Genomic DNA, 20,418 nt, shown 5'->3' with positions numbered 1-20,418 from the left:
CAAAAATCAACCAGAGACTGGAGCTGCTGGCCAAGGAGGGCAGCCCTGGGGACGGCCCCGAGCAGCACCACAGGTGGGAGCTAATTAGCACTAATTACCCCTAATTAGCACAAAAAATCCCCATTTTCCCTGGTACTTTTGGAGTTTTGGGGGCGTTTTTTGAGGTTTTGTCCCAAAATTCCGCTCTTTTCCCAGGGTTTGAAGTGGTTAGGGAAGGTTAAAGCTGAAATTTTAGGATTTTTTTTTCTGGGAGAAATTCCAAGGTTTTTAGGGAATTTTTTTTTTAATTTTAGGGGATTTTTTAAGGAAATTTTTTGGAATTTTAGGGGATTTTTTAAGGAAATTTTTTGGAATTTTAGGGGATTTTTTTGGAATTTCAGGGATTTTTTTAGGGAATTTTTTGGACTTTTAGGGGGTTTTTTTTAGGGAATTTTTTGGAATTTTAGGGGATTTTTTTAGGGAATTTTTTGGAATTTTAGGGAATTTTTTAGGGAATTTTTTGGAATTTTAGGGGATTTTTTTAAGGGAATTTTTTGGAATTTTAGGGGATTTTTTTTAGGGAATTTTTTTGAATTTTAGGGGATTTTTTTTAGGGATTTGAGGGAGTTGAGGGAACAGCAGAGGGTTTTAGAAGCAGCCAAAAATCAACCAGAGACTGGATCTGCTGGCCAAGGAGGGCAGCCCTGGGGATGGCCCCAAGCAGCACCACAGGTGGGAGCTAATTAGCACTAATTACCCCTCATTAGCACCAAAAAAAATCTCCATTTTCCCTGGTACTTTTGGAGTTTTGGGGGCGTTTTTTGAGGTTTTGTCCTAAAATTCCAGCCCTAATCCTGATTTTTATTCCCATTTCTCCAGGATAAAAAAGGATTCCAGTGGCCCATTCCCAGCCCTAATCCTGATTTTTATTCCAATTTTTCTTGCTCTAATCCCAATTTTATTGCCATTTCTCCAGGATAAGAAGGAATCCCAGTCCTAATCCTGATTTTTATTCCCATTTTTCAGCCTCCCATTCCCAGCCCTAATCCTGAGTTTTATTCCCATTTTTCAGCCTCCCATTCCCAACCCTAATCACAATTTTTTCCCCATATTTCCAGCTCTAATTTTGATTTTATTCCCATTTTTCAGGCTCCCATTCCCAACCCTAATCCAAAATTTTTCCCCATTTTTCCAGCTCTAATTTTGATTTTATTCCCATTTTTCAACCTGCTATTCCCAGCCCTGATCTCGATTTTATTCCCATTTTTCAACCTGCTATTCCCAGCCCTGATCTCGATTTTATTCCCATTTTTCAACCTCCCATTCCCAGCTCTAATCCCAATTTTATTCCCATTTTCCACCTGCCATTCCCAGTTCTAATCCCAATTTTATTCCTATTTTTCCAGGGTAAAAAGGAATCATTTCCAGCCCTAATCTTGATTTTATTTCTCTCTTTTCCAGCTCCTTCTGCTTCGACTCCTTGGACTCCTTCTCCTTGTGGGACTCCTGGGATCCCTCCTGGGGGGTTTCCCTTCAACTCCTCATTCCCAGCTCTAATCCCGATTTATTCCCAATTTTCAGCCTCCCATTCCCAGCTCTAATCTCGATTTTATTCCCAATTTTCAACCTCCCATTCCCAACCCTAATCACAATTTTTTCCCCATATTTCCAGCTCTAATTTTGATTTTATTCCCATTTTTCAGGCTCCCATTCCCAACCCTAATCCAAAGTTTTTCCCCATATTTCCAGCTCTAATTTTGATTTTATTCCCATTTTTTGTGCCCTAATCTTGATTTTATCTCTCTCTTTTCCAGCTCCTTCCGCTTTGACTCCCTGGGCTCCTTCTCCTTGCAGGACTCTCGGGATCCCTCCCCAGCCCTAATCTTGGTTTTTATTCCCAATTTTCAACCTCCCATTCCACGCTCTAACCCCAATTTTTTTTCTCTCTTTTCCAGCTCCTTCCGCTTCGACTCCCTGGGCTCCTCCTCCTCCCGTGACTCTCGTTTGGATCGGGGTGACCCCTTTGGAGCCCCCATTCCCAGCCCTAATCCTGATCTTTATTCCCATTTTTCAACCTCCCATTCCCAGCTCTAGTCTCGATTTTCTCCCCATATTTCCAGCTCTAATTTTGATTTTATTCCGGTTTTTCCAGCCCTAATCTTGATTTTATTTCTCTCTTTTCCAGCTCCTTCCGCTTTGACTCCCTGGGCTCCTTCTCCTCCCGTGACTCCCGTCTGGATCGGGGTGACCCCTTTGGAGCCCCCATTCCCAGCCCTAATCCTGATCTTTATTCCCATTTTTCAGCCTCCCATTCCCAGCCCTAATCCTGATCTTTATTCCCATTTTTCAGCCTCCAATTCCCAACCCTAATCCAAAATTTTTCCCCATTTTTCCAGCTCTAATTTTGATTTTATTCCCATTTTTCAACCTCCCATTTCCAGTTCTAATCCCGATTTATTCCCATTTTTCAGCCTCCCGTTCCCAACACTAATCACAATTTTTTCCCCATATTTCCAGCCCTAATCTCGATTTTATTCCCAATTTTCAACCTCCCATTCCACGCTCTAACCTCATTTTTATTTCTCTCTTTTCCAGCTCCTTCCGCTTCGACTCCCTGGGCTCCTTCTCCTCCCGTGACTCCCGTCTGGACCGTGACGACGCCTTTGCGTCCCGGGGTGACCCCTTTGTGCCCCGGGGTGACCCCTTTGTGCCCCCCCCGGGCCGCTGCCCCCCCCGGGCCGCTCTGGGCTCTGCCCGTTCCCGGTGCCCGCCCCGTTCCCGCCGCCCCCCGTCCCCGTCCCCGTCCCCGTTCCCGTCCCCTCGCTGGGGCTCCCCCCGGGCCCTGCCCTCGCTCTTCTCACAGGCGCTGCAGGGCCCGGCCCCGTTCCCCGATTATCCCGGGGATTATCCCGGGGATTATCCTGGAGATTATCCCGGGGATTTTCCCGGGGATTTTCCCGATTTCCCGGGAGATTTTCCCGGGGATTTTCCCGGTGAGCTGGGGGCGCCCCCCATGGGCCGGGGTCCCTTCGGCCTCAGGAGGAGGGACAGGACGGGAGCGGGAGCGGGAGCGCTGCCCTGGAACGGCCTGCACATGGTGAGTGCTGCTGCTGCTTTTAGCTCACTTGTTATCCACATTTATCCACTTGTTATCCATTTTCCTACTTTCTATCCACTTTTTCCCACTTTTCCCCACGTTTTATCCACTTTTTCCCACTTTTTTCCCACTTTTTATCCACTTTTTATCCACTTTTTATCCACTTTTTATCCACTTTTTATCCACTTTTTATCCACTTTTTATCCACTTTTTATCCACTTGTTATCCACTTGTTATCCATTTGTTATCCATTTTCCCACTTTTTCCCACTTTTTCCCACATTTTTACTCTTTTTATCCACTTTTTCCCACTTTTTCCCACTTTTTCCCACTTTTTATCCACATTTATCCACTTTTTATCCACATTAATCCACTTTTTCCCACTTTTTATCCACTTTTTATCCATTTTCCCACTTTTTCCCACTTTTTATTCACATTTATCCACTTTTTCCCACTTTTTATCCACTTTTTATCCATTTTCCCACTTTTTCCCACTTTTTATCCACATTTATCCACTTTTTATCCACATTAATCCACTTTTTCCCACTTTTTATCCACTTTTTATCCATTTTCCCACTTTTTCCCACTTTTTATTCACATTTATCCACTTTTTCCCACTTTTTATCCATTTTCCCACTTTTTATCCACTTTTTCACTCTTTTTATCCATTTTCCCACTTTTTATCCACTTTTCCCCACTTTTTATCCACTTTTAATCCACTTCTAATCCACTTTTTATCCACTTTTTATCCACTTTTTCCCCTATTTTTATCCACTTTTTCCCACTTTTTCTCCACTTTTTATCCATTTTTTACCCACTTTTTCCCACGTTTTATTGACTTTTTCCCCACTTTTTATCTACATTTATCCACTCTTTATCCACATTTATCCACTTTTTCCCACTTTTTCCCAGTTTTTATCCATTTCCCCACTTTTTATCCACTTTTTATCCATTTTCCCACTTTTAATCCACTTTTAATCCACTTTTTATCCACTTTTTCCCATTTTTTCCACTTTTTATCCACATTTATCCATTTTCCCACTTTTTATCCACTTTTTGTCACTTTTTATCCACATTTATCCACATTTTTCCACTTTTTATCCATTTTCCCACTTTTTCCCACTTTTTATTCACATTTTCCCACTTTTTCCCACTTTTTATCCACTTTTTATCCACTTTTTCCCACTTTTTATGCACTTTTTATCCATTTTCCCACTTTTTATCCACTTTTATCCATTTTCCCACTTTTTATCCACTTTTTCCCACTTTTTTTCAATTTTCCCACTTTTTCCCCACTTTTTTTCTACATTTATCCACTTTTAATCCACTTTTTATCCTCTTTTTAGCCACTTTTTTCCACTTTTTCCCACTTTCTATCCACTTTTCCCCACTTTTTATCCACTTTTTCCCACTCTTTATCCACATTTATCCACTTTTTCCCATTTTTTTCCACTTTTTATCCATTTTCCCACTTTTTTCCCACTTTTTTCCCACTTTTTATCCACTTTTCCCACTCTTTATCCACATTTACCCACTTTTTCTCACTTTTTCCCATTTTTTTCCACTTTTTTCCACTTTTTCCCACTTTTTATCCACATTTATCCACTTTTTCCCACTTTTTATCCACTTTTTCCCACTTTTCCCCACTTTTTCTCCACTTGTTATTCCCATGTTAATTGGCATGCTATTCCCATGTTATTCCCCTTTAATTCACATGCAATTCCCATGTTATTCCCCTTTAATTCCCATGTTATTCCAGTGTTATTCCCATTTAATTCCCTTGTTATTCCTGTTTATTTCCATGTTATTCCCATGTTATTCCAATGTTACTCCCATTTAATTCCTGTTTAATTCCTATTTAATTCCCATGTTATTCCCATTTTATTCCGATGTTATTCCCATTTAATTCCCATTTATTTCCCATGTTATTCCCCATGTTATTCTGATGTTATTCCCATTTAATTCCCGTTTAATTCCTGTTTAATTCCCATGTTATTCCCATTTAATTCCTATGTTGTTCCTATGTCATTCCCATTTAATTCCCATGTTATTCCCGTTTATTCCCATGTTATTCCCATTTAATTCCTATGTTATTCCCATGTTATTCCCATGCTACTCCCATTTAATTCCCATGTTATTCCCGTGGTATTCCCATTTAATTCCCATGTTATTCCGATGTTATTCCCATTTAATTCCCATGTTATTCCCATGTTATTCCCCATGTTATTCCCATTTAATTCCGATGTTATTCCCATTTAATTCCCGTTTATTCCCATGTTATTCCCATTTAATTCCTATGTTATTCCCATGTTATTCCCATTTAATTCCCATGTTATTCCCATTTAATTCCCATGTTACTCCCATGTTATTCCCATTTAATTCCCATGTTATTCCAGTGTTATTCCCATTTTATTCCCATTTAATTCCCATGCTATTCCCATGTTATTCTCATTTAATTCCCGTTTAATTCCCATGTTATTCCGATGTTATTCCCATTTTATTCCCCATGTTATTCTCATGTTATTCCCATTTAATTCCTATGTTATTCCCATTAAACTCCCGTTTAATTCCCATGTTATTCCCATTTTATTCCCATGTTATTCCCATGTTATTCCCGTGTTATTCCCATTTTATTCCCATTTAATTCCTGTTTAATTCCCATTTAATTCCCATGTTATTCCCGTGTTATTCCCATGTTAGTCCAATGTTACTCCCATTTAATTCCCATTTAATTCCCATTTCATTCCCATTTAATTCCCGTTTAATTCCCATGTTATTCCCATGTCATTCCCATGTTATTCCCATGTTATTCCCATTTAATTCCGATGTTATTCCCGTGTTATCCCCATTTATTTCCCGTGTTACTCCCATTTTATTCCCATCTTATTCCTATGTTATTCCCATTTATTCCCCATGTTATTCCCCTTTCTCCCAGCACCATTTTCCGGAACGTTCTCTCTCCGTTCCAGGGCCGCCGCCGGGGGCTCCGCGCTCGCTCCGGGGGGCGCTGGGAGCCCGAGGGGCCCCGGAAACGGAAACGCTCCGGGAACAACGACGGCAACGAGGCCGCCAGCGAAACCGGGAATGATGGGAATGAAACCGGGAATGGAACCGGGAATGGAACCGGGAATGGAACCGGGAATGAAACCGGGAATGAAACCGGGAATAACGATGGGAATGGAACCGGGAATGGAACCGGGAATGATGGGAATGAGGCCGGGAATGATGGGAATGGAACCGGGAATGGAAGCGGGAAGGAGCCCGGGAGCAATGAGGGCAACGAGGAGCCCAAACAGCCCCCGAGCGACAGCGACTCCGAGCGCGGTAACGGCAACGCCGGATTGGCTTCATCACTTCTGCTCCTCTTCATCATTTCCACCCTGCTTCATCATTGCCTACCCTGCTTCCTCATTTCCACCCTGCTTCATCATTGCCTACCCTGCTTCCTCATTTCCACCCTGCTTCATCAGTTCTGCTCCTCTTCCTCTTCATCATTGCTGCTCCTCTTCCTCATTGCTGCTCTTCTTCCTCATTCCTGCTCCTCTTCCTCATTGCCTGCCCTGCTTCCTCATTGCCAGCCCTGATTCCTCATTCCTGCTCCTCTTCCTCATTGCTGCTCCTCTTCATCAGTGCTGCTCCTCTTCCTCATTACCTTCCCTTCTTCCTCAGTTCCAGCCTTTCTTCCTCATTGCTGCTCCTCTTCCTCATTGCCAGCCTTTATTCCTTAATTTCCTCGCTTCTTCCTCAATTCCTGCTCTTCTTCCTCAATTCCTGCTCTTCTTCCTCATTCCTGCTCCTCTTCCTCATTTCCAGCCTTTCTTCCTCATTGCTGCTCCTCTTCCTCATTGCTGCTCCTCTTCATCATTGCTGCTCCTCTTCTTTAGTGCTGCTCCTCTTCATCAGTTCTGCTCCTCTTCCTCATTGCTGCTCCTCTTCCTCATTGCTGCTCTTCTTCCTCATTGCCTGCCCTGCTTCCTCATTGCTGTTCCTCTTCATCACTTCTGCTCCTCTTCCTCATTGCTGCTCTTCTTCCTCATTCCTGCTCCTCTTCCTCATTCCTGCTCTTCTTCCTCATTGCTGCTCCTCTTCCTCATTGCCTGCCCTGCTTCCTCATTGCCAGCCCTGATTCCTCATTCCTGCTCCTCTTCATCATTGCTGCTCCTCTTCATCATTGCTGCTCCTCTTCATCATTGCTGCTCCTCTTCATCATTGCTGCTCCTCTTCATCATTGCTGCTCCTCTTCCTCATTCCTGCTCCTCTTCCTCATTCCTGCTCCTCTTCATCATTGCTGCTCCTCTTCCTCATTCCTGCTCCTCTTCCTCATTCCTGCTCCTCTTCATCATTGCTGCTCCTCTTCCTCATTGCTGCTCCTCTTCCTCATTTCCTGCTCTTCTTCCTCATTCCTGCTCTTCCTCCTCATTTCCTGCTCTTCTTCTTTAATTCCTGCTCTTCTTCCTCATTCCTGCTCCTCTTCCTCATTCCTGCTCTTCCTCCTCAATTCCTGCTCTTCCTCCTCAATTTCTGCTCTTCCTCCTCAATTCTACTCCTCTTCCTCATTTCCTGCTCCTCTTCCTCATTTCCTGCTCTTCTTCCTCATTTCCTGCTCTTCTTCCTCATTGCTGCTCCTCTTCCTCATTCCTGCTCTTCTTCCTCATTTCCTGCTCCTCTTCCTCATTCCTGCTCCTCTTCCTCATTTCCAGCCTTTTTCCTGAATTTCCAGCTTTTCCTGGGAATTTTGCCCTCTTTTTCCTCATTTTCCAGCATTTTTTCCTCCATTTCCAGGGAATTCTGCTCTTTATTCCTGAATTTCTGGCTTTTTCCTCCATTTCCAGCTTTTCCAGGGAATTCCAGCCTTTTTTTCCCTGGGAATTTTGCCCTTTTTTCCTGAATTTCCAGCTTTTTCCAGGGAATTTTGCCCTTTTTTTCCCCTCATTTTCCAGCATTTTCTCCTCCATTTCCAGCCTTTTCCAGGGAATTCTGCCCTTTTTTCCTGAATTTCCAGCTTTTCCTGGGAATTCTGCCCTTTATTCCTGAATTTCTGGCTTTTTTCCTCCATTGCCAGCTTTTCCTGGGAATTCCAGCCTTTTTTCCTGAATTTCTGGCTTTTTCCTCCATTTCTAGCTTTTCCAGGGAATTCTGCCCTTTTTTCCCTCATTTTCCAGCATTTTTTCCTGAATTTCCACCCTTTTCCTGAAATTCCAATTTTTCCCAGGACTTTCTTGCATTTTCCCGGGTATTTCCAGGCTTTCCCAAAGTTTCTCAGCCTTTTCCCTGAATTTTTGCTTTTTTTTTCCCTAAAATTCCATTTTTAAAAAATTTCCATCGTCTTACCAGGAATTTCCCCCTTTTTTCCCTGGAATTTCTCTGGAATTTTCCCCTTTTTCCACAGAATTCACCACTTTCCCCCCAATTCCTGGAATTTCCATGAATTTTCCCATTTTTCCTGGAAGTTTCCCCCTTTTCCCTGGAAATTTTTCTGTTTTTCCCTGGAATTTTTTCTCTTTTTCCCAGGAATTTTTTCTCTTTTTCCCTGGAATTTTCCCCCCTTTTTTCCCTGGAATTTCCATGGAATTTCCCTTTTATTCCCCTGGAATTTCTCCCATTTTCCCTGGAATTTCCCCTGAATGTCCCCCCTGGAATTTTTCCATGAAATTTTTCCCTGAAATTTTTTCTCTTTTTCCCCTGGAAATTCTCCTCATGTCCGTAGCGTTTTCCCTGGAATTTTTCTCTTCATTTTCCCAGGAATTTTCATGGAATTTTTCTTGTTTCCCTAAAATTTCCCTTTTTTCCATGAAATTTCCCTGGAATTTTCCCTTGGAATTTTTCCCTGGAATTTTTATTGAATTTTCCCCCACTTTTTCCCAATTCTTGGCATTTTCCCCTGGATTTTCCCTTTTTCCTTGGATTTTTTCCCTGAATTTTTTCTCTTTTTCCTGGAATTTTCTCCCTTTTTTCCCTGGAATTTCTCTCATTTTCCCTGGAATTTTTCCCCTTTTTCTATGGAATTTTTACCGGAATTTCCCTGGAATTTCCCCCCCCTTTTTCCATGAAATTTTTCCCTGAAATTTTTTCTCTTTTTCCCTGGAATTTCCCCAGATTTCCGTGGAATTTTTCTCCTCTTTTTCCCCAGGAATTTCCATGGAATTTCCCTTTTTCCCCCTGAAATTTCCCATTTTTTCCATGAAATTTCCCCAGAATTTTCCCTTGGAATTTTTCCTGGAATTTCTATGGAATTTCTCCCATTTTTTCCCAATTCTTGGCATTTCCCCCTGGATTTTCCCCTTTTTCCTTGGAATTTTTCCCTGGAATTTTTTCTCTTTTTTCCTGGAATTTTCTCCCTTTTTTTCCCTGGAATTTCCATGGAATTTCCCTTTTATTCCCCTGGAATTTCTCTCATTTTCCGTGGAATTTTTCCCCCTTTTTCTATGGAATTTTTCCCTGGAATTTTTCCCAGAATTTCCCCCCTTTTTCCATGAAATTTTTTCCCTGAAATTTTTTCTCTTTTTCCCTGGAATTTTTTCTCTCTTTTTTCCCAGGAATTTCCATGGAATTTCCCATTTTTCCATGAAATTTCCCCGGAATTTTCCCTGGAATTTCTCCCTGGAATTTCATGGAATTTCTCCCATTTTTTTCCCAATTCTTGGCATTTCCCCCTGGATTTTCCCCTTTTTCCTTGGAATTTTTCCCTGGAATTTTTCTCTTTTTCCCTGGAATTTCCATGGAATTTCCCTTTTATTCCCCTGAAATTTCTCCCATTTTCCCTGGAATTTTTCCCCTTTTTCTATGGAATTTTTCCCTGGAATTTTTCCCAGAATTTCCCCCCTTTTTCCATGAAATTTTTCCCTGAAATTTTTTCTCTTTTCCCTGGAATTTCCCTGGAATTTTCCTCTCTTTTTTCCCGGGAATTTCCATGGAATTTCCCTTTGTTTCCCCTGAAATTTCCCTTTTTTCCATGAAATTTCCCCGGAATTTTCCCTTGGAATTTTTCCCTGGAATTTCTATGGAATTTCCCCCATTTTTCCCATTCTTGGCATTTCCCCCTGGATTTTCCCCTTTTTCCTTGAATTTTTTCCCTGGAATTTTCCCCCTTTTTCCCTGAATTTTCCCATTTTCCCACAGGGGACGAAGGGGAAGGAGAGGACAAATCCCTGGATGAGGCTGACAAAGGTGTAAGTGCTCAGGAATTCCCAAAATCCCAGAAAATCCGGAAAATTCCCTGAAAATTCCCTGAAAATTCCAAGGAAAATAAATCCAAATTTTTTATTTTTCCTTCTTTTTTTTTCCAGGAGCTCCCGGATTTGCTTCCCCAGGAGATCCCAGGGTGTTTTCCAGGAGAATTCCAGGAATTCTGGGGTGGGAAAAAGTGGAAAAAAGGTGGAAAAAATAGAGGGGGAAGGCAGGAGGAACATGGGAAAAAGGTGGGAAAAAACAGAGAAAAAAATCTGGGAAAATGGGAAAAGCCTGGGGAAAAAAAAAGCAGAAAAAAAAAGGTGGGAAAAGCACAGAAAAAAGGTGGAAAAACCAGAATAAAGGTGGGAAAAACGCAGGAAAAAGGTGGGAAAAACGCAGGGGAAAAAGGGGAGGAAAAACAAAAAAAAGGGAAAAAAGGTGGGGGGAAAATGGGAAAAAAGGTGGGAAAAACACAGAAAAAAGGGCGGGAAAAGCATGAAAGAAGGCGGGAAAAATGGGAAAAATAGAAAAAAAAATGCAGGAAAAACACAGAAAAAGGGAGGGGGGGAAAAGGCAGGGAAAAAGTGGGAAAAATGTGGGAAAAATATGGAAAAAATGTGAGGAAAAAAAGTGGTGAAACCACAGGAAAAAAGCTGGGAAAAATGGAAAATATATGGGAGAAAAAGGCGGGAAAACCACAGAAAAAAGGCAGGGAAAAAGTGGGAAAAATATGGAAAAAATGTGGGAAAAATATGGAAAAAAATGTGAGGAAAAAAGTGGTAAAACCACAGAAAAACAGGTGGGAAAAATGGAAAAAATGTGGGAAAACCATGGGAAAAAAGGCAGGAAAAAATGCAAGAAAAAGTGGGAAAAACATGGAAAAAATGTGGGAAAAAAATAAGGAAAAAATGTGAGGAAAAAAGTGATGAAACCACAGGAAAAAGGTGGGAAAAATGGAAAAAATGTGGGAAAAAAGGCGGGAAAACCACAGGAAAAAAGGCTGGGAAAAGTGGGGAAAAATATGGAAAAAATGTGTGAAAAATATGGAAAAAATGGGCAGAAAAATATGGAAAAAATGGGAGGAAAATATGGAAAAAATGTGAGGATAAAAGTGGTAAAACCACAGAAAAACAGGTGGGAAAAATGGAAAAAAGGTGGAAAAACCATGGGAAAAAAGGTGGGAAAAGCACAGAAAAAATGCAGGAAAAAGTGGGAAAAATATGGAAAAAAATGTGGGGAAAAATACAGAAAAAATGTGAGGAAAAAAATGGTAAAACCACAGGAAAAAGGTGGGAAAAATGGAAAAAATGCGGGAAAACCGTGGGAAAAAAAGGCGGGAAAAGCACAGAAAAAGGCAGGAAAAGTGGGAAAAATATGGAAAAAATGTGGGAAAAATATGGAAAAAAGTGAGAAAAAAGTGGGAAAACCACAGAAAAACAGGTGGGAAAAATGGAAAAAAAGGCGGAAAAAACACAGAAAAAATGCAGGAAAATCTGAGAAAAATCCAGGGAAAAAAGGCGGAAAAATGGGAAAAAAGGTGGGAAAAAGCCCAGGAAAAATGTGGAGAAAACACGAAAAAAAAGGTGGGAAAAGCTGAAAAAAGCAGGAAAAACACAGAAAAAGGGTGGGCGAAAAAAGGCAGGAAAAACACAGAAAAATACAGGGAAAAAGGCAGGAAAAATATGGAAAAAATGTGGGAAAAACGCAGGAAAAAATGTAAGGAAAAAAAGTGGTAAAAACACAGGAAAACAGGTGGGAAAAAAAAAAAAAAAGTGGAAAACCGTGGGAAAAAAGGCGGAAAACATGGAAAGAAGGCAGAAAAAGTGGGAAAAGTACGGAAAAAAATGTGGGAAAATATGGAAAAAAAGTGAGGAAAAAAGTGGTGAAACCACAGAAAAACAGGTGGGAAAAATGGAAAAAATATGGAAAAAATGGGAAAAAAGGCGGGGAAAAACACGGAAAAAATGCAGGGAAAAGTGGGAAAAATATGGAAAAAAATGTGAGGAAAAAAGCGGGAAAACCACAGAAAAAAGGTGGGAAAAATGGAAAAAATGCGGGAAAAGCACAGAAAAAATGCAGGAAAATTTGAGAAAAATCCAGGGAAAAAAGGCGGAAAAAATGTGGGAAAAGCAGCTGGAAAATGTGGAAAAAAAACCCGGAAATTTTTTGGGAATTTTGGGAATTTTTTGGGAATTTGGGAATGTTTTGGGCTGAGAATTCCGGAATTTCCGCAGGCTCGGAGGAGGAGGAGGAGGAGCTGAGGAAGAAGCGGGAGAAGCAGCGGAGGCGGGACCGGATGAGGGACAGAGCCATGGACAGGTGGGAATTTGGGAAAATTTGGGAATTTTGGGAAATTTGGGAATTTTTCAGAGTTTTGGGAAGTTTTTCCGGGAATTCTGAGAGATTTTGGGAATTTTTACAAAAAATTTTGGCATTTTGGGGGAATTTTTGAGGATTTTAGGGATTTTTTGGAATTTGGTTTTGAATTTTTGGAATTTCGGTGGATATTGTAGGAAAATTCTGGGGAATTTTGGGAGATTTTGAGGATTTTTGGGGAATTTTAAACAATTTTTTTTGGAATTTTGGTGAAATGATGGGGAGTTTTGAGGATTTTTGGGGATTTTTTGGGAATTTGGGGGAATTTATTTGGAATTTTTGGGAATTTTGGTGAAATTCTGGGAATTTGGGAATTTTTCTGGAGATTTTGAGGGTTTTGGGGAATTTTTTAAAAAATTTTTTGGAAATTTGGTGAAATTATGGGGAATTTTTGGGGATTTTTTTGGAATTCGGGGGAATTTATTTGGAATTTTTGGGAATTCCATCTTTTCCCAGGATCCAGTTTGCCTGCTCCATGTGCAAGTTCCCATTTTTACCCCAGAATTCCCATCTTTTTTCCCAATTTTTCCCATTTTTTTCCGATTTTACCCCATTTTTCCCCTGATTTTTCCCTGATTTTTCCCCTGATTTTCCCCATTATTTTTCTTATTTTTTCCCTGATTTTCCCCATTATTTTTCTATTTTTTCCCTGATTTTTTCCATTATTTTTTCCCATTTTTTCCAATTTTCCCCTTATTTTTCCCCTTATTTTTCCTATTTTTTCTCTGATTTTTTCCTGATTTTTCCCATTATTTTCCTATTTTTTTCCTGATTTTTCCCTGATTTTTTCCCATTATTTTTCCCAATTTTCCCATTATCTTTCCCATTATTTTTTCCCATTTCCCCATTATTTTTCCCATTATTTTTCCCAATTTTCCCAATATTTTCCCATTTTCCAGGATCCAGTTTTCCTGCTCCGTGTGCAAGTTCCTGTTTTTACCCCAATTTTTTCCCATAGTTTTTCCATTATTTTTCCCTGATTTTTCCCATTATTTTTTCCCTGATTTTCCCATTATTTTCCCATTATTTTTCCTATCTTTTTCCTGATTTTTCCCATTATTTTTCCCATTATTTTCACATTATTTTTTCCCAATTTTCCCATTATTTTTCCCATTCTATTTCCATTATTTTTCCCATTTTGCCATTATTTTTCCTATTTTTTCCCTGATTTTTCCCATTATTTTTCACATTATTTTTCCCCATTATTTTTTCCCATTATTTTTTCACATTTTTTTTTCCCAATTTTCCCATTATTTTTCCCATTTTTTTCCTATTTTTTCCCTGATTTTTCCCATTATTTTTTCCCATTATTTTTTTCCCAATTTTCCCATTATTTTCCCATTATTTCTCCCATTACTTTCCCATTATTTTTCCCATTATTTTTCCCATTATTTTTCCCATTATTTTCCCTGATTTTTCCCATTATTTTGTCCCATTATTTTTTCCCATTATTTTTTCCCAATTTTCCCATTATTTTTCCTATTTTTTCCTTGATTTTTCCATTATTTTTCCCATTATTTTTCCTATTTTTTCCCTGAATTTTCCCATTATTTTTCCCATTATTTTTCCCATTATTTTTTTCCCATTATTTTTTCCAGTTTTCCCATTATATTTCCCATTATATTTCCCATTATATTTCCCATTATTTTTCCCACTATTTTTCCCATTATTTTTCCCATGATTTTTCCTATTTTTTCCCTGATTTTTCCTATTATTTTTCCTATTTATCCCGTGATTTTTTCCCATTATTTTTCCCATTATTTTTCCCAATTTTCCAATATTTTCCCATTTTCCAGGATCCAGTTTTCCTGCTCCGTGTGCAAGTTCCTGTTTTTACCCCAATTTTTCCCATTATTTTTTCCATTATTTTTCCCTGATTTTTCCCATTATTTTTTTCCCTGATTTTCCCATTATTTTCCCCATTATTTTTCCTATCTTTTTCCTGATTTTTCCCATTATTTTTCCATTATTTTTCACATTATTTTTTCCCAATTTTCCCATTATTTTTCCCATTCTATTTCCCATTATTTTTCCCATTTTTGCCATTATTTTTCCTATTTTTTCCCAATTTTCCCATTATTTTTCACATTATTTTTCCCCATTATTTTTTCCCATTATTTTTTCACATTTTTTTTTCCAATTTTCCCATTATTTTTCCCATTTTTTTCCTATTTTTTCCCTGATTTTTCCCATTATTTTTTCCCATTATTTTTTTCCCAATTTTCCCATTATTTTCCCATTATTTCTCCCATTACTTTCCCATTATTTTTCCCATTATTTTTCCCATTATTTTTCCCATTATATTTCCCTGATTTTTCCCATTATTTTGTCCCATTATTTTTTCCCATTATTTTTCCCAATTTTCCCATTATTTTCCTATTTTTTCCTTGATTTTTCCATTATTTTTCCCATTATTTTTCCTATTTTTTCCCTGAATTTTCCATTATTTTTCCCATTATTTTTCCATTATTTTTTCCCATTATTTTTTCCCAGTTTTCCCATTATATTTCCCATTATATTTCCCATTATATTTCCCATTATTTTTCCCACTATTTTTTCCCATTATTTTTCCCATGATTTTTCCTATTTTTTCCCTGATTTTTCCTATTATTTTTCCTATTTTATCCCGTGATTTTTTCCCATTATTTTTCCCATTATTTTTCCCAATTTTCCCATGATTTTCCCATTATTTTCCAAGATCCAGTTTGCCTGCTCCATGTGCAAGTTCCTGTTTTTACCCCGATTTTTCCCATTATTTTTCCCATTATTTTCCTCCCCATTATTTTTCCCATTCTTATTCCTATTTTTTCCCTGATTTTTCCCATTATTTTTCCCATTATTTTTCCCATTATTTTTTCCCATTTTTCCCTGAATTTTCCCATTATTTTTCCCATGATTTTTCCCATTATTTTCCATTATTATTTCCAGGATCCAGTTTGCCTGCTCCGTTTGCAATTTCCTGGTTCTACCCCGTTTTTTCCCATTATTTTTCCTATTTTTCCCTGATTTTTCCCATGTTCCCATTATTTTTCCCATTATTTTTTCCCAGTTTTCCCATTACATTTCCACTATTTTTCCATTATTTTTCCCACTATTTTTCCCATTATTTTTCCCATTATTTTCCCATCATTTTCCCATGTTTCCCATGATTTTTCCCCTGATTTTTCCCATTATTTTTCCCATTATTTTTTCCCAATTTTCCCATTATTTTTCCCATTATTTCCAGGATCCAGTTTGCCTGCTCCATGTGCAAGTTCCTGTTTTACCACCGTTATTTTTCCCATTATTTTTCCTATTTTTTCCCTGATTTTTCCCATTATTTTTCCCATTATTTTTCCCAATTTTCCATTATTTTTCCCATGATTTTCCCATTATTTTTCCCATTATTTCCAGGATCCAGTTTGCCTGCTCGGTGTGCAAGTTCCGCACTCTGGACGAGGCCGAGATCCGGCGGCACCTGGAGAGCAAATTCCACCGGGAGACGCTGCGCTACATCGGCACCAAGCTCCCGGACAAAACCGTGCAGTTCCTGCAGGTGGGGCAAAAATCGGGAATTTCCATGGAATTCTGGCCGGGGGGAAAATTCCAGAAGTTTGGGGATTTTTTTCCGATTTTTTTTGGGGCATTTTTAGGTGAAAATTTGAATTTTTTCTGATTTTTTTCTGAATTTTTTCTGAATTTTTTCAAATTGATTTTGAATATTTTTAGGGTTTTTTTTCCCCTTATTTTTCAGGATTTTTTAGGATTTTCCCAAGTATGAATATTTAGGATTTTTGGGATTTTTTTGGGAGTTTTTAGGTGAAAATTCAGATTTTTTGCGATTTTTTTTTCCAATTATTTTTCAGGATTGATATGAGATTTTTTGGACGGATTTTTTGGGGAATTTTTGGGGAATTTTTGGGGATTTTTTTTGGATTTTTTTGGGTTTTTTCCATCCCACCAGGAGACGCTGCGCTACATCGGCACCAAGCTCCCGGACAAAACCGTGCAGTTCCTGCAGGTGGGGCACCAAAATCCGGAATTTCCATGGAATTCTGGCATGGGGGAAAATTCCAGAACTTTCGGGATTTTTTTCCGATTTTTTTCCGGCTTTTTTGGGGCATTTTTAGGCCAAAATTTGAATTTTTTCTGAATTTTTTCTGAATTTTTTCTGAATTTTTTTCTGAATTTTTTCTGATTTTTTTTCTGAATTTTTTCTGAATTTTTTCAAATTTATTTTGAATATTTTTAGGTTTCTTTCCCCTTATTTTTCAGGATTTTTTAGGATTTTCCCAAGTTGAATATTTAGGATTTTTTGGGAATTTTTCCAGCTTTTTTGCGGCATTTTTAGGTGAAAATTTGAATTTTTTCTGAATTTTTTCCAATTTATTTTGAAAATTTTTAGGGGGTTTTTCCCCTTATTTTTCAGGATTTTTTAGGATTTTCCCAAGTTCAACATTTAGGATTTTTGGGATTTTTTTTCAGGCATTTTTAAGGATTTTTTGGAAGTTTTTAGGTGAAAATTCAGATTTTTTGCGATTTTTTTTCCCATTATTTTTCAGGATTGATATGAGATTTTTTGGACGGATTTTTCCAGGATTTTTGGAGATTTTTCCATGATTTTTTGGGGAATTTTGGGGGAATTTTTGGGGATTTTTTTGGGATTTTTTTGGGTTTTTTCCATCCCACCGGGAGACGCTGCGCTACATCGGCACCAAGCTCCCGGACAAAACCGTGCAGTTCCTGCAGGTGGGGCGCCAAAATCGGGAATTTCCATGGAATTCTGGCCGGGGGGAAAATTCCAGAACTTTCGGGATTTTTTCCAATTTTTTACAGGGAGTTTTTAGGTGAAAAAACGAATTTTTTTTCATTTTTTTTGAATTTTTTGGGAATTTTTTTGGAATTTTTTGTGATTTATTTTGAATTTTTTTAGGGTTTTTTTCTCCTTATTTTCAGGATTTTTCAGGATTTTTTTCAGTTTTTTTTCCGGCTTTTTTGGGGCATTTTTAGGTGAAAATTTGAATTTTTTCTGATTTTTTTCTGAATTTTTTAAATTTATTTTGAATATTTTTAGGGTTTTTTTCCCCTTATTTTTCAGGATTTTTTAGGATTTTCCCAAGTTGAATATTTAGGATTTTTGGGATTTTTTTTCAGGAATTTTTAAGGATTTTTTGGGAGTTTTTAGGTGAAAAATTAGATTTTTTGCGGTATTTTTTCAATTATTTTTCAGGATTGATATGAGATTTTTGGACGGATTTTTCCAGGATTTTAGGAGATTTTTTCCATGATTTTTTGGGGAATTTTGGGGGAATTTTTGGGTATTTTTTTGGGATATTTTGGGTTTTTTCCATCCCACCGGGAGACGCTGCGCTACATCGGCACCAAGCTCCCGGACAAAACCGTGCAGTTCCTGCAGGTGGGGCACCAAAATCCGGAATTTCCATGGAATTCTGGCCGGGGGGAAAATTCCAGAACTTTCGGGATTTTTTTCCGATTTTTTACAGGGAGTTTTTAGGTGAAAATTTGAATGTTTTCTGATTTTTTTTCTGGTTTTTTGGGAATTTTTTTGGAACTTTTTGTGATTTATTTTGATTATTTTTAGGTTTTTTTCTCCTTATTTTCAGGGTTTATCCAAGTTGAATATTTAGGATTTTTCAGGATTTTTTTCAGTTTTTTTTCCGGCTTTTTTGGGGCATTTTTAGGTCAAAATTTGAATTTTTTCTGATTTTTTTCTGATTTTTTTCAAATTTATTTTGAATATTTTTAGGGGGTTTTTCCCCTTATTTTTCAGGATTTTTTAGGATTTTCCCAAGTTGAATATTTAGGATTTTTTTTTCCGGCTTTTGTGGGGCATTTTTAGGTGAAAATTTGAATTTTTTGTGATTTATTTTGATTTTTTAAAGGTTTTTTCCATTATTTTTCAAGATTTTTTAGAGATTTTTCCAAGTTGAATATTTGTGATTTTTGGGGATTTTTTCAGAACAGGAACAGGAAAATCAATGTTTTATTCCCGTTTTTGCCATTTTTATTCCCATTTTATTCCCATTTTTCCCTGTTTTCTCCCCAGATTTTCCCAATTTCCCATTTTTATTCCCAATTTCCCATTTTTATTCCCATTTCCCAGGAGTACATCGTGAACAGGAACAGGAAAATCGATGGTTTATTCCCATTTTTGCCATTTTTATTCCCATTTTATTCCCATTTTTCCCTGTTTTCTCCCCAGATTTTCCCAATTTCCTATTTTTATTCCATATTTTCCCATTTTTATTCCCAATTTCCCATTTTTATTCCCATTTTGCCAGGAGTACATCATGAACAGGAAGCAGAAAATCAATGTTTTATTCCCATTCTTATTCCCATTTTTGCCATTTTTATTCCCATTTTATTCCCGTTTTTCCCTGTTTTCTCCCCAGATTTTCCCAATTTCCCATTTTTATTCCCAATTTCCCATTTTTATCCCCATTTTCCAGGAGTACATCGTGAACAGGAACAGGAAAATCGATGTTTTATTCCCATTTTTGCCATTTTTTTCCCGTTTTTCCCTGTTTTCTCCCCAGATTTTCCCAAATTTCCCATTTTTATTCCCAATTTCCCACTTTTATTCAGAATTTCCCATTTTTATTCCCATTTTTATTCCCATTTTCCAGGAGTACATCGTGAACAGGAACAGGAAGATCGAGCGGCGCCGGCAGGAGCTGACGGACAAGGAGGGGAACAAACCCAGGGCCGACCCCTTCAAGGGTGAGGATTCTGGAATTTTGGGAATTTTTTGGGAATTTTTTTGGGAATTTTTGGGGGGAATTGTAGGGAATTTTTAGGGATTTTTTTAGGGATTTTTTTAGGAATTTTTAGGGATTTTTTAGGAATTTTTTGGGGGAATTGTAGGGAATTTTTAGGGATTTTTTTAGGAATATTTAGGGATTTTTTTAGGAATTTTTGGGGATTTTTTTAAGGAATTTTTTGGGGCATTGTAGAGAATTTTTAGGGACTTTTTTAGGAATTTTTAGGGGAATTGTAGGGAATTTTTAGGGATTTTTATAGGAAATTTTAGGGATTTTTTTAGGAACTTTTGGGGGAATTGTAGGGAATTTTTAGGGATTTTTTAGGAATTTTTAGGGATTTTTTTAGGAATTTTTGGGGGAATTGTAGGGAATTTTTAGGGATTTATTTTAGGAATTTTTAGGGATTTTTTTTAGGAATTTTTAGGGATTTTTTCAGGAATTTTTAGGGGAATTGTAGGGAATTTTTTGGGATTTTTTTGGGGAATTTTCAGGAAATTTTTGGGGGTAATTGTAGGGAATTTTTAGGGATTTTTTTAGGAATTTTTAGGAATTTTTGGGGGAATTGTAGGGAATTTTTAGAGATTTTTTTTTAGGAATTTTTAGGGAATTTTTTAGGAATTTTTGGGAGAATTGTAGGGAATTTTTGGGGATATTTTAGGAATTTTTGGGGGAATTGTAGAGAATTTTTAGGGACTTTTCTTTAGGAATTTTTAGGGGAATTGTAGGGAATTTTTAGGGTTTTTTTTAGGGATTTTTTAGGAATTTTTAGGGGAATTGTAGGGAATTTTTAGGGATTTTTTTTTAGGAATTTTTAGGGATTTTTTTAGGAATTTTTAGGGTTTTTTTGGGAATTTTTGGAGAAATTGTAGGGAATTTTTAGGGATTTTTTAGGAATTTTTGGGGGAATTGTAGGGAATTTTTAGGGATTTTTTTAGGAATTTTTAGGGATTTATTTTAGGATTTTTTAGGGAATTTTTTAGGAATTTTTGGGGGAATTGTAGGGAATTTTTAGGGATTTTGTTGGGAATTTTTGGGG

The 20,418-nt window shown here is 37.7% G+C and overlaps 1 protein-coding gene across 1 annotated transcript in view; it reads left to right on the top strand.

Moving 5' to 3' along the window:
- AKAP8 (A-kinase anchoring protein 8) overlaps positions 1 to 20,418 on the top strand; it is a 46,238-nt gene that overhangs the window by 7,944 nt on the left and 17,876 nt on the right. The window contains exons 5-10 of the mRNA XM_074530273.1: positions 2,575 to 3,076; positions 6,045 to 6,182; positions 10,194 to 10,244; positions 12,461 to 12,564; positions 16,015 to 16,156; positions 19,248 to 19,341. Coding sequence (XP_074386374.1) covers positions 2,575 to 3,076; positions 6,045 to 6,182; positions 10,194 to 10,244; positions 12,461 to 12,564; positions 16,015 to 16,156; positions 19,248 to 19,341 — 1,031 coding nt within the window. The remainder of the gene's footprint in view (positions 1 to 2,574; positions 3,077 to 6,044; positions 6,183 to 10,193; positions 10,245 to 12,460; positions 12,565 to 16,014; positions 16,157 to 19,247; positions 19,342 to 20,418) is intronic.

This window comes from Zonotrichia albicollis, chromosome 32, assembly GCF_047830755.1.
Source record: "Zonotrichia albicollis isolate bZonAlb1 chromosome 32, bZonAlb1.hap1, whole genome shotgun sequence".
Taxonomy (NCBI): domain Eukaryota; kingdom Metazoa; phylum Chordata; class Aves; order Passeriformes; family Passerellidae; genus Zonotrichia; species Zonotrichia albicollis.
Note: the sequence above shows the minus strand (reverse complement) of the source record. Positions and strands in the feature narration are given on the sequence as shown.